The sequence below is a fragment of the Neopelma chrysocephalum genome, unplaced genomic scaffold, assembly GCF_003984885.1.
Source record: "Neopelma chrysocephalum unplaced genomic scaffold, ASM398488v2 Primary Assembly neopelma1_180, whole genome shotgun sequence".
NCBI lineage: Eukaryota > Metazoa > Chordata > Aves > Passeriformes > Pipridae > Neopelma > Neopelma chrysocephalum.
Window position 1 is genome coordinate 904,526 of NW_020897842.1, and position 20,041 is coordinate 924,566.

General features: G+C 51.0%; 1 protein-coding gene across 2 annotated transcripts in view; it reads left to right on the forward strand.

Annotated features, from left to right (window-relative positions):
* The window catches only part of SKI (SKI proto-oncogene), a 120,308-nt gene that overhangs the window by 93,883 nt on the left and 6,384 nt on the right, over window positions 1-20,041 (forward strand). For both annotated transcript variants that reach the window (XM_027702152.1, XM_027702151.1), the window contains 4 exons: window positions 15,493-15,618; window positions 16,084-16,199; window positions 17,176-17,429; window positions 17,891-18,192. In XM_027702152.1, coding sequence (XP_027557953.1) covers window positions 15,493-15,618; window positions 16,084-16,199; window positions 17,176-17,429; window positions 17,891-18,192 — 798 coding nt within the window. The remainder of the gene's footprint in view (window positions 1-15,492; window positions 15,619-16,083; window positions 16,200-17,175; window positions 17,430-17,890; window positions 18,193-20,041) is intronic.

Sequence of the window (20,041 nt, forward strand, 5' to 3'; positions counted from 1 at the left end):
AGGTGTCACAGAGATGGAAGTGAGGAGAGGACTGAGCTGCCAAGTTGGCTTAACAAATAAATGCTGACTCCCAATGGCACAGGAACTTCCAGGGATGGAAAATGCCCCTTGGTGCCCCCAGTGCAGAGCTCCATGGAGCTCAGGAGCAGCTGTTCCTGTGCTGCACCCCTGAAAACAATTCCCATCAGCAGCACCAGTGTTTGCCACGTTCAGAAAATGGGCTCAGGAGCCAGAATCCAGCATCCTCCATCCTCAGCTCCAGCACTGAGTGAGTCACTTGGCTGCTTTTGTTGTGCAGTTGGGAGATGGGAACAGGGCTCATGGATTCGATGCACAGCTCGTTGGCTCTTCATCCAGGTCATGATTGAAGTCCCTGTAAAATTAGGCCTAATTTCTGAGGGTAATTGTCACTAAAAAGGCGTTTTTGGCCTTGGTGTTTGGTTTGCTCTGTGTGGAGCTGTGGAAATGCTGCTCCATTTACATTTTTTATAATCCTGTTTCTCACCACTCCAAACATGCCATCGTGCTGTCTTTGGATGGATGAGAGGAACCACAGACCTACAAAGCAGCAAGAGGGAAAACTGTAGGAAAGAATGTCAGGAGCACTGACGGGGTCTGAGGGAGCTGGAGGTGCTGGGGGTTTACAGTGGATGTGTTGGAGTGAAGTGAGTGTCAGAAAACCCACCTTGCAGGGTGGCTGGGGGGTGTTAATGCATTCACATGAAGTGCAGCCCTTAATTCATTTGCATCTTTGAGTTTCTTGGTGCTTACCAGGAGCTTCTCACCCTGTTGAGAGGAAAGGTGACCCGGGAGGAGCAGATTTTCGAGATGTTTTGAAAGCACACATTTGCCAGAGCTAGATTCTGCTCCACTTTGGGTTTTCCAGGGGGGAGAGCTCCGGGTTGGAGCTCTCCCTTTAAGGCTCGTGGTTCCAGTCCCTGCTTTAATCGCCACTTGGATCTGATTAAATCCTCAGCCACAGAGAAATCAGCTTAGAGGAACATGTCTCCTGTTGAACCTGAGAGCAGCAGCAGTTCAGAGAACCCAGCCAAGCCAAATACCATTAGAAACAAATGAAAGCTTCAGCTCTGGTGACGTGAAGATCACTGAGCTCTGCTCTGCCCCGGGGCACTGCAGCCTCTGAGGGGGGGATTCCAAACTGCTGGGGGGGCACCTCTGCTGCAAACATGGGAAACCTGTCCCAGACAGGGAGGGAAACCTGGATTGGGCTGGGATTCTCATTCTTGTGCCTTCTGCTTCTTCACAGTGTCAGGAGTCAGGTGTGTGTGGGATGGAGAAGAGGGAGGAGTTATTGTGCTTTCCCTGGGAGTTGGGGATCAAATGAGTTTTAATCTTCTTTCAATCTGTCTGTCGCCTTATTACGCTCAATCTCCTTTCAAGATGTTATTCAAATCCATATGTGGGTCTCCTTACCAAGATTATAACACAAGAAGTATCCCATTAAACAATTCCAATGGCACCCTACAAAAATCCTTAATCTGTGGATCAATATTAAAGCTGTGTGGAGAAAAAAAGGGGGGCAAACATCACTTAAAACAAGAAATGTGTCTCTCTGATCTTAGATTTACCCTAATATTATTCTCAGTTTAGGTTTCAGCAGGTTCTGTGTTCATCCTTACTAGTACAGGCAGGGAATGTCTATCACTAGCTGCTAATCTTAAATTTACTACGTTTTTTATATTATTTCACCCGATCTTTTGAGTCAGCAGGACTACAACACCTCATCCTAGAGTGAAGATTAGGACCTGTTTCTCTCCACCCTCACATGAAGTGGGAGTCAGGATCTGTGAGTCTTGGTTAGAAAAATTCTGCAAGAAAAGTCAGTCAGGGAAAGCCAAAATTCCAACAGGTTTGTCCCAGGAGAGAAATTCAACAGAGGAGAGGGATCGGAGAAAAGAAATTTCAGTGGGTTGCCTCAGTTTTGAGCTGAGTTTCTACCCCTGGCTGCAGCCTAAAGCCTCCAAGTGGCTCCTGGTGAGCTGGAGGCACTGGCAGAGGTGCAGGGGAGTCAGACCCAGGAATGTGGGGGAGCTGGAGGTGTCACTTTGGCTGTGAAATTCTGGAGCTGCAGGGGAGGAAAGGCCTGTCCAGGCCCAGCCCCGGAGCTGCCCCAGCCCGGGCACCTCCTCACAGAGCCACGAGAGAGGCCAGGAGACAGAGGGCCCCAACCTATTGTTTCCCCTCTTCATTCCAAATAATCGTGACTTCCATGACCTCCTGGCTCCTTCCCTCCGAGGAGGATTTGGGCACAGCTGCTGCCCTGAACAGCTGAGCCAGGCCTTAGTTATTCCCCAGCTCCCTCCTCCTGCAGCAGCAGTGACAACGATAAACTCCCTCACAGAATTAATCTGTATTGATTAATAAAGGTTGGGGATGCTGTTCAGGGTTTCAAACACTTGCTGCTTCCCTCCTCCTGCAGTTTGCTGCTGCACCATTCCCTGTTCCATGTGCTCCTGCTTCTGAGGGAAGCTGGCTAAGCCTGGCCTTGCTGAGCACAGGATTGTCAGAGAGGCTTTGCCAGAGGGGCTGGATTTGCAGTCTGGTTCAGTTCTTGCTGTCATGGTTGGAGGAACCTGCACGAATTTCTTGGACAATAATCCCCAAGCTGCACGTGTGGAACAGCTTTGATGGCTGCAGAGGATTTTTGCCTTAACGTGTTCGAGGCCTTTGAAGCTTTTGGCTGTTCCACCACACAAGTTTAGTTTATGTCTCCCTAAAGGTGATAGTTTTTGTTTCCATTGCTGGCTGGCAAGACTCTCCTTGAGGTGAACTTTGATTTTCTCAGCCTCAGTAGTGTTCAGGTGAAATGTCAGCTTCCCTCTGCTTCACACTTCTGAAGCTGAATTCACACCATAGACTGTATTTATACCTGCAGGCCATGTGGGTTTTCCTTGGGGAGACAAAAATCTACCCTGTCTGGGGTCATCCCTCCACCAAACCCATCTCATCTGCTTTTGCTGATGGACATGTGTACCTTGTGTGAGGAGATGGGGGATTTTTATCCAGCCAGTGACCCCTTGTCCCTCTGGGACAGTGACCAGTGTGACACTTCACTGCTCTTCCACTGCAGGGCTTGGGCTTCACCTGACACAGGTGTGTCCCATTCCCCCTCCAAGTTAAGCTGTTTGGGGTATTTTTATGTTCTGTCTCAGAAAAAACAGACAGAGAGATCCTTAGTGTGAGCTAGGTAAGGGTTCAGGGATTGGAACTGGTGATGTGCAGTCTGGTGGTAAAGCAGGCAATAAATTAAATTAAATGAGATGCCACCTTATAACAGTAATGTCTGACCCATGACTTTGGCTGTCCAGGCTCTCCTTTTTCTGTTGGGTTGCAGAGGTGGGGGGATCAGTCTGATCTCAGATTGTTCTTTGCTGTTTGATTTGTGCCCTCTTTCCTTTTGGTGTTCCAGTCCAACAGGACACAGCAGTGTAGTTTGTAAATATGTGAAGTCCTTTACACCCGTTTGTTCTCAGAGCTCTGTGTTTCTTTAGATGTCCTTTAAGGCAAGTGAAGCTCTGGCAGTGTAAGAATGGTTGAATTATCCTTATGGGGATCTGCAGAGATCAAAGCAGCCCCTGGATTACCCAGCCCCCAGCACTGCATTGTAGTTTGGTTCCTCCCGAGGATGTGATGGATGGTGCTGGCACCGGGACTGACACTGGCAGAGATGGTGTGCTTGGATTTTCCCTCGGCCTTTCTGGGACATGTCAGGCCATTTTTCCACACAGTCATCTTCCTGCTCTCTGTCCTTGTCCCTGCCCAAGCACAGGCACTGACAGAGCCCAGCTCTGCTCTGTGCCCACACGGATGGAACAGCCCAGGAACACACAGTGTCCTGCCCAGCACCCTGTGCCCAAACCTGTCCTCTTGGGAATGGCTGGTTTGCCCTTCCTTCCTCCCTTCCAGGGGCAGGGGAGTGTGTCTGTGTGCAGGTATTTGGCATTTCTCATGCCAGCCCCCAGGGCTGAGCCCTTCATCCCCGTGATCCCCGTTTCCCACGGACCAGCCTGTGGTTACTGAGTCCTTTCTGTGCATGATCCACCCTCACTTCAGCTGCTGCCATCAGAGATCTCCTGGCCCTGCTCTGGAGGTGGTGTGAGCTCTGTAGAACCTGTTGCATGCTGGATGTTTGAAGAGGGCACTGAAATGCAGGGCCTGGGGACCGTGTGTGTCCCTGAGCAGGGACATTCCCTTCCCACACACCTCATCTTCCTCCTTCAGCTCACACCCACCTTGCACTGTTTGTTTTCATGGATCAGGGCCTGGTTCAGGCTTTTGTTTGACCCAAGGCTTTTAGCTCAGGCATCTATTGCCAGTTTATAGCACAGCTTCTACTCTGCCCAGGACAAGGAAGGCCACAAAGCTCTGCTTCTGTAAGGTCTTGCTTTGTTTTGGGGTGGCTTTAACCCACAGCACTTCTCAAAGCCCTGTGTGAGTCAGGCACTCACTGCATTGAAGGCTGCTTTAGAGAAGTTCAGCCCAAGTGCTCTTGAAGCTCCAAAGTACCAGACAAAACAAGAAAATAAAACATGAGACCTTGAGGCCTTTGTGGTGCCAGGGCTGAGCTCAGCCCTGTGCTGGTCCCGTGGTGGGTTTGGTGCAGTGTCGGTGTTGTGACAGCACAACTCACGAGCAGAAGGATAGAAAGGCAGATCAGACTGAGCCCTGACTGTGAGTGGCTCGTGTTGACAATAAGGAATAAAAGATCCATCCCTGGTGTCAGTGCAGGAGAGCAGGGGAAGGGACCTTGGGGTTTGGGGCTCCAAACTTTCTCTCAGCTCCTTTCTTTGTGTGTCTGATCCCAGGCTGCAGTCCAGACTCCGTGGTGGTTTGTAATTAAACCCAAATTTCGAAGGTTCTGTGGAGTTCTCATTGCCTACCAGGTCAAACTGAGTCTGGTTTCTATCATGGAATATTTCAGTTCAGTTACCCCTTGAGGAAGTCTGGGAACAGACAGGCCATTCATGTTGAACAGATGACCCAGGCCTAAAAAAACCCTTTTTGTCTGTTAAGCTTATGGCTGAGATATTATGAAAACGGCTTAATAATGTGCCCTAACATTTATACCACACTATTTTCTTACTTTAATTTTCCAGGCAATTAAAAATAATTGAAAGTTACTGCCAAACCCCCTGAAGATATACTTTTTCTTTCAAATAAGCTTATTTTCATACTTGTGAGGTCACCAGATATTTATTTGACCATCTTTATAGGGGTCAGGCACGTTACACACACAGAATGGGGACGTGGAATAGAACTTGCATTGTAACAAGAAAGTGAGGAGTGGGAGCCAAAAGCAGCACAGGCCGTGCCCGGGGAGGGTCGTGTTTATTGCTGGGGCACCACAAACAGTCCAGCCCTGGGCCTGCATTGTGCAGGGCAGGACTAAAAGCTGGGGCTGTGTTTGGAGCCTGTTAGTGCTGGAGAGGTGCAGGCAGAGGTTTGAGGGCTCTGTCAGACACAGGGATGAACTGGGGCCAGGAAGGGCTGAGCCGAGTAAGGGCTGGCTTTGGGTGGCTCCTTTCAGGGGCTCTGGGCATTCTGACAGCCCCCATGGGGTGTGTGGGGGCAGAAGGCAGGATGGTGTTGGTGGGTTTGGTGTGTGCAGCCAACCCTGCCTGGTGTCTCCTGCTCACAGTGCTGTGGCAGACACGGCCCTGTGGCTGCACAGTCCCTGCTCTCACTGCTGCTCAGCCACTTCTCCCCCTAAAGGCTTAAAATCTATCACTGCTACAAGAACTGAAAGCCTTCTTGTAGTGTCCCAGATTTCCCCCTCCTGTCTGTCCTGTTCCCCTTCCCCTTTTCCCTTCACATTATCTTTTGCTGCCTCGTTGGATGTTACACAGAATGGGTTTTTGGGACGTTATGTCTCTCTCTCCCCCCATATTCCCATACATTCCATGGGCATTTCCTCTGAGATCCCTCACCTGGCATCCAGAGGTGAGTTTGTGCTGTGAAAAGGGAAAGAAATGGGTGGGCTTTGTGTCCAAACTGTGTCTGTTGGGTGAGACAGTTTGCCAAAGGCTTCCTCAGTGTTGATGTTCACGTTGATCTTCCCTGTGTAGAGAACAACATTTCTACAGAACCACAGAACGCCCTGAGCTGGGAGGGACCCACAGGGATCACCAAATCCAACCCCTGGCCCTGCACAGGACACCCCCAAGAATCCCACCATGGGATTTTGCTCAGTTATTTTAATTTTTTTGGTAACCCTTGGAATTATTTCTCTCACCGTTACCAGCCCTTTGGAAGGACAAAAGTCCTTTTCTGAGCGTGTCACTCCTGCACTGGTGGATGTCGTGGCTAAAATTAGTTCTGTTTAGACAAGTCACTCGCTGGAACATAAAAGGTTCTTCCAAAGCAAACCCTTTCTGACAGAGCAGAGCTGCTCTGCTGCTCGGCTGTGCCAGAAAGGCTGAACTCAAGGGCCCTCTCCTCTCCTTCCTCCCTCCTCCTCCTCCTCCTCCTCCCTCCCCTCTTAAACCACCCCGAACCCCCCCTTAACTCAGTGTCTGGTGGAAAGAGCATGTGATGCTTATTTCTAAAGGCAGCAAAATAAGCTTTGGAAGTCTAAGACTGTAATTGGTTGTCTGCCTTTATCCCGGGAGCTCTGGGGACAGTTCACGAGTAATAACTGTTACTTAAAGTAGATGAGCTTCTTGTGGCTTTCTTGGAACTGGAGAGCACGTTAGTTCTCGGGTGCTTAGGGAAGCATCTGCCTGTCTGGAGCTTTCAAAACATTTTGTAAGCAAGGAATTTGGGTTTTTCCTCTCTTCTGTGTACGGATGGTGAGAAGTTACTCCCCAGAAAGTGGGTTTTTACAGCAGCAGCCTCGACTGAAAACCGAGTTCCTTTGACTGGTATTAGATTGGCTCAGTAACTTAAAGCCACTGGCACCTAAAATATCCTTAAGTATGTGGTCACTGCTCTTCTCCTTCAGTCATCTTCTGGTACAAAGGCTCCAAGTGGTGATTCCCCTGAGGCCTGGCTGCATTTTGCTTCCCTGGGTGGGGGTTTTCCGTGGCGGTGTCGTAACCTTAATAGGATTTGTAACTATTAATCCATGATCACTGTATTGACTTTCACTGATACATATGTGAAGTGGTGTTGGGTTTAAAAACTGCATTGTCTGGTGGTTAGAGCAGAAGACTCAGACTCTGGTGATGTGTTACGGTGACTTGGTGAATGTATTTGAGCTCATGGCAGTTGTTTCTCTGCACCTTGTTGTGGCTGGGCTTCAAGGCAGAGAGCCTGGCTCCTGGTCCTCTCCTTGGACACATCAACTGCACCTTCCAGAACACTCCCAAGCTTCCCTGTGGTCACCTCAAGTACATTAAATGCAAGTGAAAAACAAGTGTGGGGCAGCCCCGGGGCAGCGCTGCCTTTGTGCAGCCCCAGGATCCCGATTGCTCGGTGCAGTTTTTATTCTGGTGTGTTGATGGTGCCCAGGGTGGCACCACAGCCCAGCCAGATGTGCTGATAAACACCCCAGCCCAGCCAGATGTGCTGATACACTGCATGTGCAGGGAGGGGAGGTGTGGCTGCAGGGACAGCCCTGGCAGCAGTGCAGGTGATTTTGGGTCACTGTGGGGTTTGCTGAGCTCACTGGCTCTCCAGCTTTGGAGTAATTCCTGGGGATGTCCTGAGGCTCTTGTCCCAGGCTTAGGCTGACCAAAGGCTCTGTCCCTTGCCCTCACCCTCGGTGTCACACGCTCACACACATGTGCCAGCCCGGGAGAACCAGCCTGGCACAAAGAGGGGATTAGGGGATGAGGGAAGAGGGGGGTGAGGGGCTGTGGCCTCGTTTTGCAGCCGAATTGGGAGAGGTTGTTAAAGCAGGGCTGCTCACTGACGGCTATTTTCTGTGCTGGTGTCCTTTCCTCCCATGACTAACAGAGCTGGGTGCTGGTGGCTCTGCAGCTGAACCAGGAGCAGGCTCTGTGCCCCAGGGAGCTCTGCAGGCAGCAGAGACCCCAAATCAGGGCAGGCTGGAGCTTGGCAGCTCCGTGCCCAGGTACTGCAGGAGGGATGGACTGAAGAACACCAAAAGCCCATCAGTTTGATCCATTTTAGAACCCCCTCTCCCCTTTCTTGGCTTCATGAACTGGCTGGTTGCTGAGTTGGTGCTCAGGGAAGAACACTGGGTGGAAATCACAGAGGGAATACTTGTCCTTTTATGTAACATCTGACACTAAACTGAGATTCTTGGCTGGCAGAGTGGACATGTCTCCACAGCACAGGAAGAGACACCTCAGAGAGAGTTTGGAGCTGGAACTTCAGTGCAGTTACAGCAGGAGGGCCTTGGTTGCCCTGCACAGAAAACATGAGGAGAAAACTGTGTCCACAAATGGCTTTTTGATCCCCAGAACTGTGACCCCACAAACAATTCAGCAGCAACTGGGCAAAGCAAATCTGTTCACAGAGGAAATTTTGGTCCTCCTTGATGAATCTGGTGGTATCACTTCTCCCCCTTGGTTCCTTCCCACTGCCAAACACGTTCCCTCTTTCCCTGGAACGCCCATCCCTGGGTGTGCAGTGCAGATCCCAGTTGTTTTCCTCAGTCCCTCTCCTTCCCCTGGTACTGACAGGGCATCCCAGAGTTCCCAGGCAGCTGCTGCCAAGAAAAACGACCCGAGGAAAAGGGGCCATTCTTCCTGCTCAGCCCCTCTGACCTGGTTTGTGCTGCTCTCCAGCCCTGGCTCTGCTCAGGCGCTGGGAAGTGTGAGTTGAACTGTTTTGTTTTGTTTCAAACCACAGGGCAGGGAATTCTTTTCTTTTAGTTTCCACTGGAAGGGCAAAACAGACTCTTAGCCAGTGGAAAAGAGACTTCCAGTGGCATCAGCCAAGAGCCAAAAGGCAAGTACATCATGTAACAAATGATCAGCTGCTTTCAGATGCTGCTTTAAAAGAAGAACCCAAAGGATCAGGGGGTGCTTTATTTGAGGGGTGTCACTCTGGCACTGGGGGAGCTCTGACAGCCACGTTCACACTTGGCTTTCACTTTGTTTCTGGCTTATCCCAGTGTTCCCATCCGAGCAGGGGCTTCTCCCCACACTGGGTTTGTGCTTGTGCTGGTCCCTGGCACGGGGAAGAATCACTTTACACAGGAAAAGCTGATTGTGTTGAGCCACCACTGAAGATTCATAGACTTTTGAGACCCAGAGAATGGCTATTAAAAAGTCCTTGTAGGAGATGTGGAGATTTTTTTATGGGTTTATAGGATGAGATCTGTATCAAAGAAGGATTTTGCATGATAGATGTACAAGGAGGACAGTGAATTAAAAGAACTGTTGTTGAGATCAGGGATTAAACAGCCAGGTGGGCATTTTTTGTTGGTGCAAGTTTCCAGCATGAGCTGCATCCTCGTGATGTCCCAACTTCACTGAGACTGAACTTGGGAAAAAGGTCACAAGTTGCAGTGAAGTCCCAAAGGATCCCAGAAGCTTCACCAGTCTGTGAGAAATAGAAAAGGGGTGAGATTTGCCTTTCTTCCCTCCATTTCCAAATGCAGTTGGTGGGTCTGGGGTCTGCCTGGGAGGTGGTTGCTGGGTTTGCTCTTGCAGAGCTCACTAGAACTGTGTCAGTGTTTGCTCCCAAGGATAAGTGCAGTCATCAGATGTCATCTGGCCTAATTTTTGTACTAAAAGAATAAAAGGCAAGAAATACTGAGACAGGAGAGAAAAGGGGTTTTTTTCTCTCTTTTATGCTAGCCAAGGAGCTTTGCAAGTGGATGATGACTTATGCCAGGGGCTGTGTAGAGTGTTCCAGAAAATAATTTCAATTTGCCTGTGCAAGATGAATTCATCAAAGGGGACTCGTAGAACTTCGCTCTAAGCTGAGATGGTGTCTGAAATAAAATAGTCCAGTCTCTTTTCTCTTCTTCTGTTGCAAATTTTGGATGTGTTTCCATAGAAATTAAAGATTTTTGCACAGGTGTGAGAAAAACTTGGCTCCCAGTTTTTTAGATGGACTGATGGAGCCATTACCCCTTTCCCTGGAGTTCTTCTGGAGCAGCTGGGAAGGTGTGTTTGCTCTGCAGCAGGGAGGGGAAATCAGAGCCTTGCACAGGCTGGAGACCCCTCAGGAGGAGGCAAAGGGAGCCCTCGAGGCTCTTCCACAGGCAGGGGCAGCTCCAGGAGGGATTTTTCCCCAGCTCTGCTCTCCAGTGTGGTTTGTGAAGATTCCCCACGGGTCAGGCTGGGGGGACACACTGGCAGCCAACATGTGCTGTGAAGGCAGGAATAGAAAGCAAATACTTGCCGTAATCACACGTCCCAAAATGACAGGGTAAAACGAGCACTTTGTGCTTCCACCAGAGCAGCGAAAAACGGGAAGATGGAAAGCCTGGATTCCTGCCCAATGGAACCAAAATTGTAAGAAAAAGAAAAATAAAACAAATGCTCCATACGCTCCCTGGCAGTGACACTGCAGCGTGGTGGCTTTTCTCTCTTTTGAATGCCTGCAGCAGACAAGCAGTAAATCTTCTTACAGCTCCGTGGCACAGCTTTATTTTTAGCTTTTTTTTTATTATGGGGACAACCCTCCCCAGCTTTCAATCTGTACCTGAATATATTTATGCCTTTAATCCACGTGAAAGTGCAGTCCTTACAGAGACCTCTAATACCTTATTAATCACTTCTGGACCGCGTCACAAAGAGGCTTTGGGAGGCAAGTGCTCTGGCCACCCGTCGACGTGCTCCTGGAGGCTTAAAGGATGTGCATGAAGGGCCCCTTTCCCACATGGAAAAGGGGCATTTTTAAATTGGGTTTGAACTGGGGATCTGAAAGAAACCTCGAGGCAGCCAGAACACCCCCCCTCCTCAGCCTGTTCTTAGAGAGACTCAGGCCTGCGAGTCATGAAGGCACCACGTGGAGAATTCCAAGTTCAGTTCCCAAGTTCTGGAATTTTGTGGTCTTGGAAGCCTCCAGAAGTAGCTTTTGAATCCTTGGCACTTCTGAAATGCTGTTTTACAGAGCTGTGTAACATAACAGATCCTTGTGGAGCAGGAGCCTGGAAAGCCTGACCTGGGTGCTCCTGAAGGAAGAGCTGGGACTTACCTGGGCTTAAAATAAGGCTTTGCATCCTTTCCCAGCCCTCATCCAAGCACTGCAGAGCAGCTCTGTCCCTTTAGCTGAGGGTCCCTGCACCTGCTCCCAGGCTCTCAGATGCTCCTGGAGCTGCAGGAAGAGCTGCTGCATCTCTGGGGCCGGGCAGCAGAGCCAGCAGTTCCCATTCCTGCAGTTCCCATTCCTGCAGTTCCCATTCCTGCAGATCCCATTCCCGCAGTTCCCATTCCTGCCCTCACTCCATGGAAGAGCATCACAGCTGGCCTGGGAATGGGGACCAGCACAGAGACACGTGCCATTCACCAGCTCTGTGTTTGCAGTGAGGTCTTGGAATTCAGTGCCAGACTCAGAGCCAGTTACAGGGAGGTTTTGCTGGCAGAGGGGAGACCAGGATTTGGAGATGGGCTGATTTCTGGAAGTATATTCCTAAGCTGAAAGTTCCACAGGCCTGCAGGCCTCCTAAACATTTTCAGCTCGTTTCATGTAACGTTCTCACTCTCAACAAGGCCAAAGCAGCCCTGTTTTCACTGCCATGTGCAACCCCACACGTGACACAGCCCCGTTTTTGGGCACAGCAGGGCCGAGGATGAGGAGGGAACAGAAGCCTTTGCTCAGCCCAGTAGGGAAAAGAAAGTGAATTCCTTCAGGAGATGTATTTGGGTAGATGTTCAGGCACCAGGAATCATATCTGTGAGCACTCCCACACCTCTAAAAAGTCAGAATTTCTTCTGGGCCCATTTTCTGTCGTGGTTGCAAAGGAGAGTTGCACATTTGGGTGCCCGACCTGGACCTGCTGGTTCTGCAGAGCACCAGGCACGGTTTGTCTTTCTGAGAGGGAGAGAGGGTCAGAAATTCTTTCCACTGGTCTCATGGTCTGTTACTGTAATACTTAATTGAAGTAGAAAATTTGATCTGACATGTCAAATGTGGCCCTGGTTGGCTGGAGGCCAAACTGAGCCGCCCAATTTGGGTTTGCCTTAAAATGGCTGACATTGTTCACAGGCCCCCATCTCCCTCTGCAGTGGACTCCTGACATCTTTTTTTAGCAGCTTTGTAAATCCCTCTGTAGCTGTTTTTTTCCTTGAAAACTTGTTTGCTTCAAAAAGCAACAGTCCCAAAGCTTAAGGAAACGTTTCCTGCAGCGTTTCTGGGCCCGTTTGTATCCTGAAGTTTCTTAGGGCTGTGGAGTGGAGAAAATGTATATTCACAAGTGGGTGTGCCCAGCACGGGGCCCATTTGACAGCAGATTGTTAGGTTGCCTCCAATGGAAGAGAAAAAATGAACAGGAAATCAGGAAATACTTATTTCAGCCTCCCAGAGTTTGTGTTCAAGGGTTTCATAAATCATGTGTGAAGATGGCAAAAAAGTTACATCAGATTTTCAGTATTTCTTTTGCAACTCTGTGTGTTTCGTTGTTTGGCAAAGAGAAGAAATGAAATCAAATCATCCCCAGTTGAGCCAGTACCAAGGTTTGCTGGCTGCTGGGGCCAGAGGAGTGTTGGAGTGGGGTATCTTGGTGCCTGGAATCTGTCCTGGAGTGGGATGTAATGGCTGAGTCACCTGGAGAGGAGATTTTGTGTTCAGTGACTCGTCTTATTCCACATCCGAGTATCTTCCTGTGGTTGAGAGCAAATTCCCTCCTGCCTCCTCCAGAGTCCGAGCCTGCAAAATTGGAATCCAATGGCTCCAGGCTGTGGCCAGAAGGGTGGTTCTGGAGTTTCAGGGGGAACCTCCATTTCTTGACTAAAATCAACATGCAGTGACTCGGTATTTCACAGACCAGGGGGAAGCTACTGGAATTATTACATTTGTGCACTGCTAAGGTGGGGTTTTTGAAGAGCTCCCAAGAGGCAGCTCCTGCCTCAGCCAGCAGCTGATCCTGGTGAGCACAACGGGACAGTGGGTGGAGAGACACTGGTGCAGGTTGTCACAGCAGCTCCAAACCCACGTTGGCAGGAGCCCTTTTTTGGGCTGCACCACATCAGACAGCTCTGGTTTGTCAGGATACAGGAGTCCCGTGGTGGGAGATGACTTGAAGTTAGAAAACCCTGCAGGCTCTGCTTAGCACCTCCTTTTCTCTCCTATTTCCATGTCTCTGGGGGAGGCAGACCTGTTTCCCCCTGTCACACACCTCCTTCACTGCTTTCTCCCGAGCTGCAGCTCCTGTTTCCAGATCAATACGGGCTCCTGGCAACGAGGTTAAGGATCATTTCCCAGGTCTGCTGACAGGTTCTGTGCTCAGAGCCCTCCTGGCCCTTGGTGTCAGCCTGGATTTAGAGGGGAAGGAAGGGGGGGAGTGGAGAAAGCTGGAGATGAGCAAAGGAGATGGTTCTGTTGGAACATCTCCCCTGCAGCCTCTCGAGAATGGACTCTTGCTCCTGGAGATGGGTCTCCTGTGTGCCTTGGTGTCCAGAGCAGGGATGGGCACAGTGTGTGGGGCAGGGGTGGGCACAGTGTGTGGGGCAGGGATGGAGCAGTGTGTGGGGCAGGGGTGGGCACAATGTGTGGGGCAGGGATGGGCACAGTGTGTGGGGCAGGGATGGCCCCAGTGTCCCAGTGGGGATGGTCCCCGTGTCCGTCCCACGCCGCCGGCACAGAATGTTCTGGGGGGAGGCCGGGGAGGGCCGGGCTCCGTGCTGAGTCCTGCCACCTGTTGCCTTTTCCATTCCAAGCCCCCCTTCCTCCCCACCCTCCACCCCGACTCCCCTCCCCACACAGCTCAGCATCCCCAGTGGATAGGGCTGGGATCAGTGGGCACTTGCCAAATACCTTTCTCGTGCTGTCACTGATTCTGCACAGGCAGCATCTCCGAGAGCAGACACAAACCTCCTCCAGTGCATTGTCTTGCTCTGCAGAAAGTGTTCCAGAGTGGGAATGCCTCTTCCTAGCTGGGTCTGAGCGGCCCTGGGGAAGCCTGAGGCTGTGCCCAAAGAATCCACTGCAAATCCCTTGGAGTTGGCATCTGGCTCTGGCACGGGCTGGTTGTAACTGGGGGTCACACCCCCCCCTCCCGTGGGATCCTTGCTCATCTGCTCTGCCCTGAGTGCCAGGGAATGTTGTGCTGAGCCCTCTGGGCACGGTGTGACGAGGTTCCTGGGCACGCTGGGCAGGGTGGGTGTGTGCCAGGGGGACTGGCAGGAGCTGGGCAGTCACGGCTGCAGCCACAGCTCGGGCTCCTGCCCTGCTCCCGTGGGCTGGGCACGGACTTGGGGCTGTGATTCCTCCTGATCAAGGCGTGCAAAGGGGTGGGATGGCTGGAGTTACAGAGCTGCTGGGTTGGGACTCTGCAGAAGGGCCCTTGGACAGCTCCTCAGGTACAAGGTTCAATAATCACCTGGAGAAGCAGCCTCTGAGTTCCCAGCTGAAGGTGCCTGGAGGGGACAGATTTTCAGAACACAGGACATTGGCAAATGAGACCCTTCCCATCACTGGCCAGGAGACCTGGGTTTGGAGCACTTCAGGCTCCCAGGATGTTGCCATCCCTGTGTTTTACAGACACACCTGTAGCAATACCTGTTTGCCCACAGAAACCACAGAGAGGTGTAAGGAAGAAAAAAATTAATGCAAAAATGAGCCTTTAGTAGTTCCTGCAGCGTGGTTCTGCCACCTCACTGGGAGCCAGGAAAGGTGGAGAGTTTGGAGCTGCAAAAAGACAGCAGAAGGGACAGAAACGGAGGTGGAACATTTCTTTTATTATTTCTAGTCATGATGCAGCACAGGGTCCAGAACCTTCTCCCTCCCTGCCCGTGGAGGTGTTTGTGCTGGCAGGGCTTCCAGCTGGGATCCCCAGAGCACCAGTTAAACCAGTAGTTACCAATTTTTTTGCAAGCCACGCTGGGACTATAGGAATTTTATTCCTTCACAGTGTTGAAGGAAAGGGGGTTTGCTTGCCAAAGGGCTTTCTTGTGCTTGAGGATGATTTATGGGCCAAGCTGAGCCACTTGTGGAAAAGGCAAAGCAGCTCTTGGCAGCACCCCCAGAATCCACTGCAGCTGTGGGGTAGTGAAGTCATCGGCATAACAACCACTGCAAACAGAATAACAAAGTCTGGTCTGTTCTCGTTTAAAATAATCTTTCCAGTTCAGCGACCACATTAAACTTACCTTTCTGCACACAAAAATCATAAAAGGCCGACAGTTGTGTGCAGTGTCTCCCTCAGGTCACTGCCCCTGTCTTCTGCACCCTCCACACTGCCCTGGAGGATCCTGAGGGAAGGGATGAGCTCTGTTGTGTCACAGCTGGTGTCTGCCCCTTGTTTTCAGTCCTTTGTTTGGCCTTACAGGACAACACCCGAGGTTTCTTTCTTTTAAATACAAATTTGGTCTTTGCCTTATAACCTGTTTCTGAGCTGATGGCAAAGTGAGGAATTCTGACTTTGGGTTTTCCTGCCTGTCTTTGTTTCAGGTCTCTTCAGATCCTCCTGCTTCCAAAAAGCCCAAAACAGATGACTCTGCTTCCCAATCTCCAGCTTCTTCTGAGAAGGAGAAACAGTCCAGTTGGTTACGGTCCTTATCCAGTTCATCCAACAAGGTGATTGTTGAATATTTTGTAATTGAAAGATCAAATTAGCACAAGGCATCACTTCATGGAGTGGGGAAAGGAGGAGAAAATGAGAGAACCAACCTGCCCAGGTTTTCTAAATCAGCACCATTTCCATCCTTCTCCTGGTCAGCAATGAGCTGCACAGTCCCCCCGTGTCCCTGCCACCCTCCAGTGCCCACTGACCCAGACTGGGACAGGGAAGTGAGGAATTCCCTCGTGCCTTTGAGGTGCAGGGATCCTGCAGGACCCAGGAGCTGTTTGTGCTCCCTGTGAACTGCACAGAACTCATTGGCCCAGAACACACCCGAGGTTTTCCCGCCAGGAGCAGAGCCTGGCCATGGGGGTGGTTGTGGGGACAGTGGGGTGGCCCTGGGGACCCGAGAGTGGCCCTGGGGACCTGGGGTGTCCCTGTGCTGTGACGTGAAGGACTGTGTGTGTCCCTCCTGTCCCCAGAGCATCGGCTGTGTGCACCCCCGGCAGCGGCTCTCGGCGTTCCGGCCCTGGTCCCCCGCGGTGTCGGCCGGAGAGAAGGAGCTCTCGGGCCACCTCCCCGCCCTCATCCGGGACAGGTAAGGACAAAACCCAGGGGCAGCTTCCACTGCACCACCATCAGTGGTGGGATTGGCAAAAGGGAAACCAGGAGAAGTGTTGGTGGTCTGTGTGTTCATTAAATGGGTTTTCTGGGGTGAGACCTGCCATGAAAATGGGAAGGGAAGGCTGCTGGGAAGGGATGGTCCCTCTGGGGACAGTCACTGAAGTTCTTGGGCTTTCATTTAAGGGCAGTGGAGTCACTGTGTCAGGCAGGTGGTCAGGAAGCATCCATCCATTCCCAGCCATTCCATGGTCCCTGCAGCAGCTCCCTGACACAGGCTGTGTTCCCAGCACAGCTCCATCCTTCAGCAGGTTCAGGAGGAATTTTAACACATGACTGAAGGCACATGGTGTAGGAGATGCTGAATGTAAGATACAAAGTCTTGGCTGTTCTTTTTGCAAAATCCTACATATTTGATGTTACAGTATCGCTGCTCTTTACCACAGGTGTGTTGGTTGTTCCACCTCTGGTTTTACACAGGGGCACTTGGGTGCTGTGTCCAAATCACAGACACACCAAAGGCTCTCTGGCACTCCATGGTTTTCCTTCGGGAAGTGCTGGTTTGAGCTCCCAGAACGTTTGTGGATGGACACAAGTGCATTGTGCAGCTGGGCAAAGCAACAGTGCAGGAGGAGCAGGAGGGGACAGTGTTGTGACTTGCAGGCTCTGGGAGGTCCCATCCCTTTCGTGCCCTTGGGATATGTGGCACTGGGAACGTGATCCCTTCCCAACTGGGTGCTGGGGTGTCCCTCATCCCCAGGTTTAATGAGAGCAGACACTGACAAATGCAGGTTCTCAGCTGGTGTGAATCAGGGCTGGAGATACAGCAGGTTCTCAGCTGGTGTGAATCAGTGAACTCACCATCACTGCAGTGCCACACATGGCCTGGGGAACATTTTAAAGTCGAGACCGTGACCCTTTTCTCCTTCCTTTTGCCTCCCGCTCTGAACCAGCTTCTACTCCTACAAGAGCTTCGAGAGCGCCGTGGCCCCCAACGTGGCCCTGGCCCCCCCAGCCCAGCAGAAGATCGTGAGCAACCCCCCCTGTGCCACCGTGGTGTCCCGGGGCAGCGACTCCCTGAGCTCTGCCCAGCCCAGGAAAAGGAAACACGTGGAGCACAACACGGCGGCTCCCGAGGCCACGGCCCCGGCCCCCGAGGAGGACAAGGAGTCGGAAGCAGAAATTGAAGTAGAAACCAGGGAAGAATGTGAGTGGTGGTTGTACCTGCCTTTGTTTTGGTGTCTTTGGGCTGGGTCTTTCACTGTGCAGCTTCTTGGGTGTTTAAATGGAATTCTGGAAGCCCGAAGCCTCAACGGTGACATGAATTGCACGGTCACAGTTCAAACAAATTGCAAGTTGGTCCCTTGGGTCAGGGCTGCTTTTGTGTCATATTTCAAGTATCACAGTATAAAACGAGCCAGGTTTTATTTTCTTTCTTTTTTTTTTAATTGACTATTGAGAGTGTCTGTATAAAAGGGCCTCAGCATCTTTTGAGCTATATAATATATATATCTATAAAATATATATCTCAGAATATGCTGAGTGGGAAGGGACTCACAAGGATCATCGAGTCCAACTCTTAAATATGAGTTATATATGAGCTGTGTGTAATACATGTATTGATTTTAGACATTTTTAAATTAATGTTTCAATGTTTCTGTTTTCCAGTCACCTCCTCCTTATCCTCGCTCTCCTCCCCATCCTTCACTTCATCCAGCTCTGCCAAGGACATGAGCTCCCCTGGGATGCAGCCCCCGGTGCCCGTCAACAGCTCCTACGAGGTGGCAGCACACCCTGACTCCCACAGCAGCGGCTTGGAAGCTGAGCTGGAGCACCTCAGGCAGGCCCTGGACAGTGGCCTGGACACAAAAGAAGCCAAAGAGAAATTCCTGCACGAGGTGGTGAAGATGAGGGTGAAGCAGGAGGAGAAGCTGAACGCGGCCCTGCAGGCCAAGCGCAGCCTGCACCAGGTACTGCCTCCCCTCCTGCCCTGCCCTGCCTGGGGCTCCTCAGGGGCACTGGAGACCCTCCTGGGAAAAGGGAATTGCCTCACTTATCCCAGATAGCAACAGCCTTTGCTGAGGCTGTGTTTGTAAATCCAGCCAGGAAACCAAAGCACAGGGACCATTCCTCCATCTTTAAGCTTTCCACCTGTTTTTCCTTGGGTTATAAATCCATGGTTACCAAAATCAACATCTTTTCATTACTTGAAAAAGTCTCCTAGTCCAGCAGAGTTTATTTTGTTTTCATTTCACTGAACAGGAAACATTTCTGGAGGCTTTAGCTGGAGTTTTAAAAGCTTTGTGAAAACCCTGCCGTGTCCCAGCTGAGGGAGGGTGTTCCTGGGGCTTGGCCACAGCTGAACTGAGGTCTTTGTCAGGCATCCCACTGGCTTCAGTCAGGGAAGCAGCTCCTTATTTCTGGAAATCCTGGACACAGGGGTTATATCAGAGTGATCAGACAGAGCTGCAGGTCAGTGCTGGCCATGAGCTGAGCCCAGTGGTGGCTGAACTGGTTTTTCTTTGGGCTGGGACAGAAGTAGTGCAGAGAAATAGAAGATACAGCCAAGGCAGGAGATCTGTGTGTCCTCTCTGAGTATTCTCTGGAGCTGTTCCCAAGCTGGGACAAATCCATGGGATGGTGCAGATGGGGCCTGGTTTGATGGAGCACGGGAGACACAAAACCAGCACTGGGGCTCTTTGGCTTGTTCTTAGTTACCCTGAGCAAATCACTTCATTCCCTTGTGTTTCAGTAAATCTGTGCTTTATTTTATGTATCTAAAAGTAAACTTTTATAAGTGATATATATTTAAAGCTAATTTTTAAATATCTAAACTAAATAGTGGGTACTTAAAGCAGGAGTTACAGGAAGCAGTTGCTGAAGCAGAATTGAGTGGTGAGGTGTTAAAGTGTCTCTCCCCATGTCAGGGGGAGAGGGACTCTGGTGTCTGGGCATGGTTTTCCATTTGGGAAGCTGTGGGTTCCCAGTTCCTCACACAGAAGGTCCGTGTGTGTGTGTTTCCAGGGGCTCTGTGTGTCCTTCCAGAGGCAGGGCCGTGCTAACAATGGCCTGGCTGGGAAGTGAGGTTGTCAGAGAGCATTTCCCATGCCCTGCCTGCACTGTTACTGCACAGAAACCGGGGCTGGACGGGGAGGAAACGCTGCTGCTGGGGGAAAAAAGATCCTCAGTTTCTAATTTAACCATTTAGGAGACAGACCTGTGAGCCACAGCTCTGTGCTTATGATGAACATGGACTTTAACAGCTTAGGAGTTGCTTCCTGTGTACCTTGAGGTTCCTGATCCCTCTCCCATGGATTTAGATTCCAAGGCAGCAGCTCCTGTTCAGATCCTGGATGGCGGGAAGGGCAGTGCCCAGGTTTGGTTCAGCTGCAGGGAGCCTGGAGTTCTCCAGCTGTTGTGACAGAGCAGTCCATGGGCTGCTTGCCAGGAGACTTGGGGCTCACACCAGTCACCCACAGCACCCCAGGGTTAGAACACACACACAGTTTGTGTTTTGAACTTGCCTTAAGCAGATTTTTGGGGGTTTGGTACAGTGGAGCTGCTGCTGGTTGTGAACTTCCCTCTTGAGCTTCGCTGGACACAAAGGTCACTCACAACCTGCACTTGCCATGCTGTGCATCTCCAGTGCCTCCAGTTCCAGCCCGGGCTTTGCAGTTGGGGGGTTTGGAACGTGGAGCCCGAGCAGAGCACGTTGCTGGGAGCTCTCTCCAACAGCACTTCATCTTTATTCAGGCCCAGATGGTCGCAGCCATTCTGCTTGACAAAGCAAAACGTGGCTGCACCCTCCAGCTTTTTGTT